The sequence below is a fragment of the Panthera pardus genome, unplaced genomic scaffold (genome assembly GCF_024362965.1).
Source record: "Panthera pardus isolate Hobbes unplaced genomic scaffold, ASM2436296v1 HiC_scaffold_8, whole genome shotgun sequence".
In the NCBI taxonomy this organism is placed as follows: domain Eukaryota; kingdom Metazoa; phylum Chordata; class Mammalia; order Carnivora; family Felidae; genus Panthera; species Panthera pardus.
In genome coordinates, this window is record NW_026527013.1 from 77,490,190 (window position 1) to 77,504,072 (window position 13,883).

Sequence of the window (13,883 nt, forward strand, 5' to 3'; positions counted from 1 at the left end):
ATGTCTGCAGAATGAATTAGTGAATTAATTAAAGCAGCATCCTCCTTGTATGCATTATGTAGTGTTGGTGATTAGCAAGCTTGAAATGAGCTTCCAAAATTCAGTTCAAAAATAAAGTATTAATGTAGATATATCCACTCCAGCAAATTAGTTGGACAACATGAGAATGACCTCTTGAAAAAAAAATATGGGGGTTAAAAGCTCTCATCACAGAACTTGAAAGAAAGAAAACAATGAACACCAAAGCCACACAGTATTTCTACAACAAAACAAAAGGAAGCATATGTTCCCTAAATCAAGGAAACATATGTCCCCTGAATTGGATTCAATAAAAGATCTGAACTTTAGCTATTTCACTACTTTCCTGAGGACTAATCATTTTCTGTTTTTGGTGATTTTACTGAGTTTTTAATATATCATTTTACACAGTGGGTGTGTGAAATTTAAAGACTTTAATTTCACCTCTGAATTACTCTAAATGCCAACATAGAGAAAATTATAAAACTTTAGCTCTGTTAAAAATACACTACAAAATTCAATGCTCTTATGATGGCTAAAAATTGAAAAGTGGCTAATTATCTACATGAGAAAAGAAAATTACCAAATTCATAATTTGGAGTTCCATTTTCACTTCTCTTATAAGAAATAATTATGTATTAGAGCAAGTAATGCTCAACGGTATCCGTGAAAGCGGTACTAAATAAAGCAGTACTCAATGCAAACGCTTCACGGTCACCAACGGGGCACTGTGACCAGACAGTAGACATGCCCATGTGAGCTAAGACTTCACAACTGGTGATACAGGGAACAGTTTCATTGGTATGGATAACCTCCAGAACTGCAAAAAGAAAGAAAAAAAGAAAGAAAGAAAGAAAGCAAGAAAGAAAGCAAGAAAGCAGATTTCAAAAATTTCAGGGAGTCAGTTTGTAAAAGATCAGAAAAACGGAGTCATGACAGCGAAAAGCAACATAAAATCCTTCATAAGCTTGGTTGTCCTTTATACAGGAAGAGAGGAAATACCAAGACAACTGAGGACACTGGACTCTATATATTAGATAACAGCATTGTACCAAGGTTAAATTCCTTGAGTGTAGTATTATGCAGAACAATGACCTTGTTCTTAGGAGATACACATGAAGTATTCATAATTCCTAAAAGGTTCAGTAAAAAAACAAAGTGTGGGTATGAGCGTGTGTATGAAAGGAAGGAGAAGGGTCAAATAGGAACAAGTGGGAAATCTAGAGAAAAGTGTTCACTGAACTGTTCTTCAAACTCTTCTATAGGCTTGACTTTTTTCAAAGTAAAATCCTGGGGTTAAACAAAATCAGAGAGAGGTCTGACTTCATACTGCAAGGCACTATCTCAAGAGTAAAGAGAAATTTCTTTTTTTTCTTTTTTCTTCAATTCAGCGACAAACCCACAGAGGAAAACCATTATAATCTTTTTAAAAGCCATAATGTGAAAACAGTAAAAAGAGATGACCCATATTAAGGAATGATATCCAATAGTGCTGTGACGCCCCAAGGCTTATTTATGACAGGCTAGGGCACAGCTCCGAGGGTTTTATTGTTTTGTTTTGTTTTAAACTATGTGCAGAAAAGACAGTTGACCGCTAACATTTTTGACAGCCTAGACACTCTGCTTTATAAAAACCATCTAGCTTAACCATCATAACAAGCCTGACTATAGCTGTTATGATCCCAAACTGAAAGAAAATGAAAAGAAAAAAGTAAAACTCAAGGTGGTAAATAATTTACATGCAAATTCAAACAGTAAACAGGTGATCTGAACTCAAGTCTGTGAAATCCCACACTCTAGAGTCTTTCTCATATAATATACTAAATGAACAACAATGCAACAGGACTGCTGTCTGTGTAAAGTTTTACTCTTCAAATGACTGTGTCTACTGCTACCATTAATTTTTAATAATGAGAATAAACGGTATATTGCCATTTTTCCACCAAGAAGAAAAATCTTCCAAAATACTCCAGTCAATGTTAATGCCATCAAAATTCTAAAATAGATTATGTGTATTTTATGTTAATTTTATGTATGTTACATATAATCACGTAATAGCTCATGTTATTATAAAATAGATTATGTATGACTTCTGTGTACTTAAAAAAAGATGTCCCAATAAGAAGTGATGATGAAGAGCAGAAATGGGTTAAAAAAAAGAACAAAAGTAGGATTTCTTTTGCTCGAAACTAGGATCACAGGGTACTGCTTAAAAATAAGGCTATGGGTAATCATGTTACATCATACAAATATATCAAATCAACACATCTTACACCTTAATTTTTTTGTTTTGGTTTATTTTGAGAGAGAGCACAAGTACAAGTGGGGGAGGAGCAGAGAGACAGCGAAGAGAGAATCCCAAGCAAGCTCCACACTGTCAGTGCACAGCCTGACGTGGACTCAATTCCTGAGATCATGACCTGAGCCAAAATCAAGAGCCAGACACTCAACCAACTAAGCCACCCATGTGCCACAACACACTGTACACCTTAAATACACACACGTTATATGTCGACTGTATCTCAATAAAAATAAAAATTTTTAAAAATGATAAAATTAAGGTTATGAGGTGCTTGTCAGGAAGATATCAAAGATATGTTTCATTTGGATTTTGGAAGACACCTGACAGTTCCAGTCATGTTTTGCAGAACTGAACCAATTGAACACCCATCTGGGTTCCCATTAATCATCCCATACTGTACTCCTTTCATTCCCGCACCTAGTGGAAAACCAGCTTATGAAGCCGTGAAACCTCTACACGCTCTTAAGACTCTAGGAATTTTGTTAGAAAATTGCTAGGTGATACAGATTCCTTCTACGTATAGAAATAAAAACTGACAGGTTTGTAGGCAGGCACTAAAAACACATGAAGAGAGTTGAGCAGAAACAGTGTTGTTTAAGGTGCAAAAACGATCCTAAATAATTTTTTTAATGTTTATTTATTTTTGAGAGAGAGAGAGAGAGAGAGAGAGAGAGAGAGACAGAGCACGAGCGGGGGAGGAGCAGAGAGAGAGGGAGACACAGAATCCGAAGCAGGCTCCAGGCTCTGAGCTGTCAGCACAGACCCTGACGCAGAGCTCAATACTCATGAACGAGATCATGACCTGAGCCGAAGCTGGACACTCAACTGACTGAGCCACCCAGGCGCCCCAAAATGATCCTAAATGATGTATTTGTTAAATACTTTCTTAACGTAAACATTGCCTCATCCTCATGAACTGTAATAAATGAAAAAGACACAAAAAGGAGAAATGTTCTATTCCAATTACTCAGGTTGAAATATTCATTTTTGAAAGATGGAGTATGAATAGCAAAAGCCAAAACCTCAAAGATTTAGAGAACTCAGCCACAAGTTGAGAAATACACTGTAACATATTCTGTTTTCACTCAATCAACAGCGACTGATTACCTAGCAATACCCATAGCATGTTATATCATGTTACACAGGAGTTACTGTTGTGATTATTATTTAAAAATAGTGAATAAGAAAAAAACTCATATCACATAAGCTTCTGGTTGATTTTACCTGACTTATTTTTTTTGAAATTAAAGGTCTTACATAAGTTTTATAGTTTATTTCTGAAAAGAAAATTTATTTCTGAAATAAAACTCCATCAGAAAAAGATATCCTAAGAATTATTGTTAATGACCAAGTATGAAGTTCTACATTTTAAGTAGACATTTATTATTTTCAGGAAATGATACTTTAAAAGAAACTGACATATATCTCTACTACTAAATTAAGTTACTTTGAGCCACTAAATTAACAAAGAGAACTACAGAATTTCCTCCTCGGGATGGCTTAAGACTGTTCGAATATTCTTCTTTCCTGGAATAGTTTTAGACAAACTTCTATAAAAAAATTAGAAAGTCAAATAAATTACAGACATGTAGATGATTAACAGGTCCCATTCCTTTTTTTCCTTCTTATAGCACTGCTCTTTTTATCTAAGGTAGTAAATATAATTTTATTTTCCTTGCCTGAAAGATTGAAGATGTACATAAAATGCTTAGCACAGGGGGTCTCCAAAAGCTGGTTGGTCCTCTCTTCCTTCCATGTCAAGATTCATTCTCATAATGAGTTTCAGCATGTTATATTACTAGGGTAACAATTTTTACTCCTTTTGAGGCTTATTGCTGTACATAGTACAACCCTTAAGCTTGACATCATCCTGTTTGTTTTTCTTTAAGTCAGATTGTTTCCTGACATTTCCTATTGCCCGTGATTCTAGGAATAAGCACAACGTTTGACTTTAATGAGTGTTTCTTTGCTGGCATTCCACCTTCTCTACATTTCCAACCAAGTCTTCCCAAGATACACCGGACACAGACTTAGTGGTGGTAGAGATACGAAAATAATGGTGCTTCAAAATTTACCTACATGCTGGAGCCCCTGATTTATCAGTTGATGAGAAGTATACTGTACAACGAACACTAACGCAACTTGCCCAGATATAAATGTCTCATATCACACAGTTTGAGACAGAAAAGGGGACAATTTAATCTAAAACTCCTAAACTATGTGGCTGTGGAAAGAATTTTACAAGAAGACAAGGTACCACACTACAGATTCCATCTTATTGCTCCTCTCTTTTGCCACCACTGCTCATAAAAGACCACATCCCTGCCCTGGAGCACCTTCACACTTGATGGCTCTACTCTGGGATAACGTCTGATGCCTTGCTGACATAAAGCCTAATTCCTCACTCCACAAAAGCCATTACAATCCGCTCTTTGTTTGCAACATTTAAAATAAGTATGTCTTCAGCATACAAAAAGCTCAGGAGAATGAAGTAGATACTATCCCCACACAGCACATCTACTTAATCCCTGCCTCTTTCCTCACAGATTTGGTCACTACAGAATAAGAATAAATTGTACCAGTAATTGCCGGCAGATAAAAAATAAAACTTAACCTTAAAACACCTTTAATAATACAGCACAGATGGAAATGAGGTGATTTTATGAAATAAATTACTCATCTGTGTTATGTAAATGTCAAAACTGATGTGTCTGAAACGTCTACCTTATGTTTTTCAACAACAACAAAAAAATTCTAGTCATATTTAAAAGAAAGAGTAATTTTCTCAAATCAAACCTAGCAGTGTCATTTGTCTTCAGAGAAGGCACTCCACGGAAGTAACTTTTCCAAATAGTTGATCCGCTTCAATGCCCAAACTCACTTTACTTAAACCATTTTGGACAGAAATGTTCTCAACTGTGTCCAGTATTCCCTACCAATGCAGGTAGTGCACCGTACCAAGAATCTAATTCAAGCACTCGTGAGTGGCGAAGGTCTATCACTGTGACTAGGCATTCGGTTCCTAAGATATCTCTAAAACAGCAAGAGCCTCAGGGGCATTAACAAATGTAAAGCAATTAGCTCCTATTCCAAGTGGCCTCAGGATGACAAGTTCTCCCACCCGTATTTTCAGAGTTATCCTGTCCCTTCTTAAAAACTCTCATCCACCACTGTTTCTAGGGTGTCCTTTACCCATCTTCTAAATCACTGCTTCTGAACTGTGGCTGGGACATCAGCTAACCATGTAGACAATAACTGATCAAGAGCAGGAATAAAACTGGGGTGAGGGTCTCCATTTAAAAAGGTGCATTGGGGGTCTCCCCACGCAATGAGAAGACGGCAACCTGTGTGACTTTGACTGGAAAGAAGGAGAGATCCTGATGTTCCTCAGTGCCACCAGGATGATGAAGAACCACAGATCTATCACTGTGGAGCAACATACAGGCAACAACTTCATGTTTAGTAAAGTGGCCAATGCAATTCTTTTCTTCCGTCTGGATTTTCGTATGGGCCTGCTTTACATCACACTTCGCATAGTGTTCCTGATGACGTGCAAGGCCCCCCCCCCCTCCACCCCAGCCGGATATGGGCCCTGAGTATATCAAGTACTTCAATGACAAAACCATTGATGAAGAGCTGGAGTGGAAAAGGAGGGTCACCTAGATTGTGGAGTTCTTTGCCAATTGGTCTAATGACTGCCAGTCGTTTGCTCCTATCTATGCTTACCTCTCCCTCAAGTATAACTGTACAGGGCTAAATTTGGGGAAGGTGGACGTTGGACGCTACACTGATGTTAGTACACGGTACAAAGTGAGCATGTCGCCCCTTGCCAAGCAGCTCCCTACTCTGATCCTGTTCCAAGGTAGCAAGGAGGTCATGCAGCGGCCACAGATTGACAAAAAAGGATGAGCTGTCTCTTGCACCTTCTGAGGAGAATGTGATCCAAGAATTCAACTTGAATGAGCTGTATCAAAGGGCCAAGAAGCTATCAAAGGCTGGAGATCACATCCCTGAGGAGCAGCCTGTGGCCCCAACCAACACGGAAGCACCAGACAGGAAAGCAAGAAGGACAAATAGAATCCCTGCCTTGTCAGTGCTTCCTCACCTTTGAGGTCCTGCCCCTTCCTTAACCACAGGCCCTGCCTGAGGCCTGGGCCTTTTATTTATGTTTTCCCTTTGGCTCTGCCTCAGTTAGGCAGGGTGCTGCTTCTGATTTTAAGGAGGCTTTCAGGGAATTGACAGGAACCCTCAGGGAAGGCCTCCACTGCTGTGGCCAACTTTCACTGGAAGGAGGGAGAGATCTCTGATGATGGGAGGAGGAAATGCTTGCCTTCCAAGCTTGGGTCAGAGTATCAGCTGCTGTCCACCACTCACATGTCTCCATCGGGCAGTGTTTTCATCCTTCCTCTTAGTGGACCTGCACAGTCTGCCTAGATTATATTAAACCTAACAGAAAAGGCCTAGGTATGGAGTCTGCACTAGGATTTTTCCCTCAAGGATCCTTACTTCTTTAGGCATTTCTGGCTTGGTCTGTGGCCTTCATTAATAAGGCTAACTTTGTCACTGGTCCCCAGGAGAAACCTTTAACCACTGAATTTACTCATTGGAGATAGTTTTGAATAATCCCCATAATTTTTGGAGTTTGGGAGGAAAAGGCATAGGTTTGAGACGTTCCTTTGTATGGTGGGGCTCAGAAGAAAGCCCTTGGGCAGGTATGAGGTTTCACTTAGTCTCCTACTTCCAACAACCAGTTGATGGTTTTCAATAATAAAGAGACTGGGATTTCCTTTAAAAAAAAAAAAAAAGGTGCATTAGCTCCAATGCACCGTCTGATTATAAGTTTAAACACTGAGAGGACATTTCCAATTATTTCCTAGTTCTTGATTACATCACATGGTTTTGTTTTCAGGGAAAATGACCGACAAATAAATCATTACTCCACAGTAATTATTCTCACCATACCTTCTTGTCCAATACCACTATTATTAGTTAAGAAATGTCACCATTAATAAGTAAAATCACAATACAGGCTGGCTTACCTGACGCGCGCCTTGTGAATCGGTTTATTACCGGAGCTAAAAGAAAAAAACAAAACAATATGATTACATATTATTATACGTATTATTACATAAGTTAATACAGGAAAAATAAGAATAAATAATGCAAAAGGAAGTGTCACAAATATATGAAAATTAAATGTTTAAATTCAATAGTAGCCAAGAAATTAAAATTAAAATTTCACCTGTTAAATTAGTCTCCCACAAAACACTTTAAATTTTAAAAAATCCCAAGTTTTGGATGGCTGAAACTACTTGACTAGGGATCTCTATGTAAATCTACATAATATCTTTGGAAACAACTTGGCAATCACATCAAGGACCATGCAGGGTTTGTGTGTGTCTCCACTTTTAGAGATTTATCTAACAGAAATACTACTAGGGAAAGAAAAATCAATATATCTTATAAAAGGAGATTTCAAAATACAGGAAACAAGCCTAGCCAACAGAGTCTCTTTTTAAAACAGAGTTGGGGGGCCACAGAGGAGGAGGAATCTATGCACAACCTCATCAGAAAAACCATGACCTTTAAGGAAAAAAACCCTTTCAGCCAGCTGCAAGCCCTCAGCTGGGCGTGAACTTCCTCCTCATCGGGACACCAGAATTCACCTCACTCTGCACTTCAAAAGGAGCCAATGCAGTTGAACAAGCTCAACCCCTTATCTGCATATTAACCCAACCAATCCCAGGTAATTTAGTTTCAATCCCTGTGCTGCACAGAGGACCTGAGAGAACTATACCCTTGGCCCTCTGACTGATAACTCTACCCTGTCCTTTGACCTCCTTGGATCCAGCAACAACCTAGGATTCGGGTTTCTCCCTGAATCTGTGCTTCCTGAATTGCAATTCTAATTAGCCCAAATAAATATCTGTCTGCTTAAACCTTCAGTGGATTCTTTCTTGGTCGACAGGAGACTTCTATGTAGCAGCATCACTTTCACAATGAAAAAAAAAAAGAGAAGACAAAATGAAAAATGCTTATTTACACTGAAATCATTATGAAGTGAAGCACAGTATATCTTTGGTATTCTCAGATTTAATATTTATAGTTCTGATCATTTCTGTGCAGCCCGGAGGTCAAGGCCTCCAAAACGGCATACTAAAGGGTGGTCTGTGGACGTGCATCTCTCACCTGGGAAGCCTACGATGGGCCCGCTGCCCAGACTCAACTCAGGCCTGTTGTTTCCTCCTGCTTTTGCTAACAGTTATGTCAAGAAGTGAGGTTTTCAAGAACTTTATTTCTTGAGATAAGCAGGTAAGGTTGAGGTTCATATTATACACAGAAAGGACATCATGTCCACAGTATATTTCGTGGCAAATGTCATTATATGCTATAATACTTTTTAATACTTCAAAACAGTAATTATAAAAATTGTTTACACTATGGAAATAGGTCAGGTTAAAAAAGAAGACAAAGAAAGGGGTACCCAGAGGGGCTCAGTCAGTTAAGAGTCCGACCCTTGGTTTCAGCTCAGGTCATGATCTCTCCGGGCTGCAGCACCCATTCTCTCTCTCTCTGCCCCTCCCCCACTCACTCGTGCTCTCTCTCAAAATAAATAAATAAACTCAAAAAAAATTCATTAAAAAGACAAAAATTTTATCTGCACCGTGGTTACACTCCATGAAAAATGTGGATGCGTAGGAACTTGTACTAGAACAAAACTGTGTCAAATGTTTTACAGGAACCCTTGCAACAACTGTATTAAATATCAGCGTGGCCATATTACTGATGAGGACATTTTTACAGTAAAGCTCAGAGATACTCATTTGCTTTAGATCACAAAGCCACTCCGTGGCAGAGCTGGAGAATGTGAACCGAGGCACATCTAGCAGCAAAATGCTGCCTCAGAGAAAAGAGAAAGCAAAACTGCTAACTCCTGAAATCACACAATAATAGGTAAATATTTCCTTCCATGTGGATTCCCACTGTTACTAAGGATTAATTTTTTTTTCAAAGTTTAAATTTTTTAAATGTTTATTTATTTTTGAGAGGGAGAGACTGAGCATGAGCAGGGAAGGGACAGAGAGAGAGACAGGGAGATACAGAATTGGAAACAGGCTCCAGGCTCTGAGCTGTCAGCACAGAGCCCGACACAGGTCTTGAACCCACAAACCATGAGATCATAACCTGAGCTGAAGTCGGGCGCTTAACTGACTGAGCCACCCAGGCGCCCCAGGATTAATTCTGTGAAACAATTCACAAGCCCTATGATTAAAATACTACAGTTTACAGAAAATTCTATCTTTCCAGCTGATCAAGGGAGATAAAGTTACCATTATGTATATACCACAATAATTTAACCATATATTTGCAAAGTGACAAATTACTTCTATTAAAAAACCTTTCATCGGGTAAACTGAATGTTATGTATATTTACCACATAAAGGAAAAAGTTTTCTTAGACACTTTCAAACCCCTTTTTCACATCACCTTCAGAACCTAGTCTAGATTTCGAAAGCCTCCCCGGCAAACTCCAAGGACAGAGAACAGAGAGAGTGCAAAACATTTCCACCCCAGGAATGCTGAGAAGAGATAGTGCAGGCAAACAAAGACATGAGGAAGGCAAAAAAACCTATCTCAGCCTTGCAGCAAAAATAGAGTAGACATTCCCCTCTTGCTCTCTCCAGGCTCTTGAGACAATGAAATCACAGCACTAGTAGTTTCTGATCTGAAATGTTGGGAAGTCTTTGTTCTCTTGGGATCCCTTAGGTTTCTACATCTTTCTGAAGTGTTTAAGGCAGAGATTTGCAACACAAGTGCCATCACCATCTAGAAAGTGTATTCTAATTTTGTGGAGGCATTTTTTTCCAATTGTCAAAGTAATTCAGAGGACGTCCTTGGCATCTGGTGGACAATGCAGAACCAACAACTGTCCTGAATCTCACCACTCTGTCCTGCACTGCTTTCAAGTATCCCACTGGATATTCAGATTGGCAAAAAAAGTCAACTTATAACCATCAGAACCTCGATCATTCCAATGTTTATATATAAACACCATTATTTTACACAGTTTTAATATACATTACATTTGCCACAACTCCCCCATAAATCAAAAAGATTTTGTAGGATTTGTTTGCATTTTGGTTTTTTTTTTTTGGAATTTTACTAATAGACATTCATCATTTCAAAAAATCATGTCATTGGGATGCCTGGGTAGCTCAGTCTGTTAAGCATCATCAGACTCTTGATTTTGGCTCAGGTCATGAACTCACGGTTTGTGAGATTCAGCCCTGCATCGGGCTCTACTCGGACTGCATGGAGCCTGCTTGGGATTCTTTCTTTCTCTCTCTCTCTCTCTCTCTCTCTCTCTCTCCCCTGCTCACACACACTCTCTCTCTCAAGATAAAGAAATAAACATTAAAAAAAAAATCATGTCATTGCAGCAATGCCACTTCAGGTATCTGAGTCACCAGTACTAAATGACCACATACATACTGAAGTCCACACCTGCTGGTATACACTTTACTTACTATGGATTACTTTCCTTTATTTCTCCTTTATATTTTTGCTAGAAATTGTATCAATTTTTAAACTGTGAGTAGACAAGTTATATGACTATCATTTCTACCTCCCAATAGTGAATGGGACATGGTATCGGGGCAATTAAGGAGATGAGAGCACCAGGCAAGTGATATGTAGTAGTCAAGGTAAACACTGGGTTCTGACAACAATTACCAAGAACTCAATCCCTTATATCCATATCCTTCCATACCCGTTTGCAGGGACGAAGCACAAGTGTTTCTTGCACAGTTTTGGCCAACTGATCGCAACCTCAGGGCGCCTGGGTAGCTCCGTGGGTTGAGCATCCAACTTCAGGAGCTCAGGTCATGATCTTGTGGTTTGTGAGTTCAAGCTCCACATCAGACTCTGGATCCTCTGTCCCCCTCTTTCTCTGCCCCTTCCCCACTCATGAGTGCTCTCTCAAAAATAAACATTAAGAAAAAAAAACTAATAGTAATCTCCACAATCTCTCTAGATTTTTTAGTCTAGCTACCAAAATGAGGAAGAAGGTTGTGATTCAGGATGGGAGTCTTGCTGTGAAGAAAGCAATGTACATCTGGGCCCAGTGTGCCTGTGTTCTCTCTCAGGAACTAGGTACAGAGAAGGGGAGTAGGAGGGAGGTGAGGAAGGACACTGCCAATATCCGGTTAACTCTTTCAACGAGGGCTGCCACACAAGGGCAGGGTAACCAACTGGATGTCAGGAGGCCTGCCCTAACTGGGGCCACGCCCCAACACCTTCCGTGACACCTGGGATGGATAGTGTAACTTTGACTTCAATTCTCAACTTCTAAAATATGAAAAATAAGACCTGCCGGCTTCCTTTCACAGGGGGTTTTAAGAAAGAATTTTAAAAGAACTTCAGAGGGGTGCCTGCGTGGCTCAGTCGGATAAGCGCCCGACTTCGGTTCAGGCCATGATCTCATGGTTTGTGGGTTCAAGCCCCATATTGGGCACTGTGCTGACAGCTCAGGGCCTGGAGCCTGCTTCAAATTCTGTGTCTCCCTCTCTGTCTGCCCCTTCCCCACTCGCACTCTGTCTCTGTCTCTCAAAAATGAATAAACACTAAAAAAAATTTTTTTTTTAATTTTTTTTTTTAATTTTTTTTTTTTCAACGTGTTTTATTTATTTTTGGGACAGAGAGAGACAGAGCATGAACGGGGGAGGGGCAGAGAGAGAGGGAGACACAGAATCAGAAACAGGCTCCAGGCTCCGAGCCATCAGCCCAGAGCCTGACGCGGGGCTCGAACTCACGGACCGCGAGATCGTGACCTGGCTGAAGTCGGACGCTTAACCGACTGCGCCACCCAGGCGCCCCAACACTAAAAAAAATTTTTAAGAACTTCAGAAAAGAATTAAAAAAACTAAAACAAAGAACTTAAAAAAAGAAAACATCTTTGAAAATGCCTGTAAATTCTAAATTCCTATTCAAATATAAGAAACTGATGTTTATTTACTGAGTTACTATGACCAATTTTAATATTACCATTTTTCGAAACATAGTAAGTAGACAGCAGTATAAACTCACAAAAGAAAAGGTTAACAGATGATGTTTCCAAATATGACAAGTCAAATTAAGTTTTCCCAGACTCCTGGTTTCCATCTTCAGATTTTCCTATTCTGTGGATGCTCTGTGTGCATTTACTTACACACACACACACACACACAATACTGTAGACTAGAAGAATACAAAAGGAAAAAAATAGGAAATGTATCATCTGTCTGAAAAAGCAAGCAAATATGATTTACAAAACTCCTAGCATTTTTTTTTTTTTTTTTTGAGAGAGAGCAAGTGCATGTGAATGGGGGAGAATCCCATAGAGAGAGAATCCCAAACAGGCTCAGCACACAGTCCGACACAGGGCTCGATCCCATGACTGCAGGATCATGACCTGAGCCAAAATCAAGAGTCAGACACTCAAACAACTGAGCTACCCACGCATCACCAACTCCTAACACTTCTAAGGGATATTCTCTATGATCTTAGTGAATGCTCAAAGAAAAATATGGCAATATTCATATAGGTTTGACTTTCTCCCAACTGCCATTCCAGTGGAATACTGAAGAGTCCTATGTTCCTGTATCTACAAGCTTGTCTAACCAGTGATCTCCTCCATTCCCAGACTATATTCCACTGGATTAGTCTTAATTCCTCTGCTCTCAGGAGACCCAGAAGTATAACTGATTCGAGCCTTCTTTAATCTCAGAGTGTCCTTACAAGAAAATTGCTCTATTATTTGAGGTAACCTGAATGAGTCTCTCTATTCCTGGCAGTGAAAACAGCTTCCCACACCTGTGACTCAAGCTCAACTGGTGCCAGCAGCAGCTGCTTATCTCCTCACCTCTTCAAGGCCCTTGGTCAAAGCCAAAGCTTTGAGACAAAAGGCGCTAAGTAAACACCCACAGGGCAGGAATCAATAAACTCTGCGAAGTAAACAGAACAAGTCTCCTTGTCCCACTCATTTTACTGCTTTAGGGAATGTGGATGCAGGGCAATGGACACACAAAAGCCCCTGTCCCTGAAGAGCTTGACCAAGTCCAGTCGTATTTTCAAATAAAATGACTGAAGGATTTACACCATGCCAAGCAGCTACCCAACCAAAAAATTCAGGTAAATTCCACAGAAGATTTTTAAATAAACTTAAATTCTTTAAGTTTTTAAGTATGATCCAATGAGTTTGGTCTTCAAAAAATGAAAGCCAGATTGACAGAAGTGCATAGTTTACATCTCTGAGCATACGACTGTGAAGGAGGCGCCAAGTTAAAGAAATAAGAGCTCTGGGGCGCCTGGGTGGTTCACTAATGGTGATGGGTTCAAACAATGTAATGGAACACATTGTAGCAATTTAAATAATTTATTGTTGGGGCACCTGGGTGGCTCAGTAGGTTAAACATCCGACTTCGGCTCAGGTCATGATTTCACAGTTTGTGGGTTCAAGCCCCGTGTCGGGCTCTGTGATGACAGCACAGAGCCTGGAGCCTGCTTCGGATTCTGTGTCTCCCTT

At 39.6% G+C, this 13,883-nt stretch overlaps 1 protein-coding gene and 1 pseudogene across 2 annotated transcripts in view; one reads left to right on the forward strand and one right to left on the reverse strand.

Moving 5' to 3' along the window:
• Window positions 1–13,883, reverse strand: part of PRKAR2B (protein kinase cAMP-dependent type II regulatory subunit beta) — a 102,614-nt gene that overhangs the window by 67,742 nt on the left and 20,989 nt on the right. For both annotated transcript variants that reach the window (XM_053897954.1, XM_019451187.2), the window contains exon 2: window positions 7,360–7,395. In XM_053897954.1, the coding sequence (XP_053753929.1) occupies window positions 7,360–7,395 (36 nt within the window). The remainder of the gene's footprint in view (window positions 1–7,359; window positions 7,396–13,883) is intronic.
• Window positions 5,642–7,017, forward strand: LOC109268069 (thioredoxin-related transmembrane protein 2-like; annotated as a pseudogene).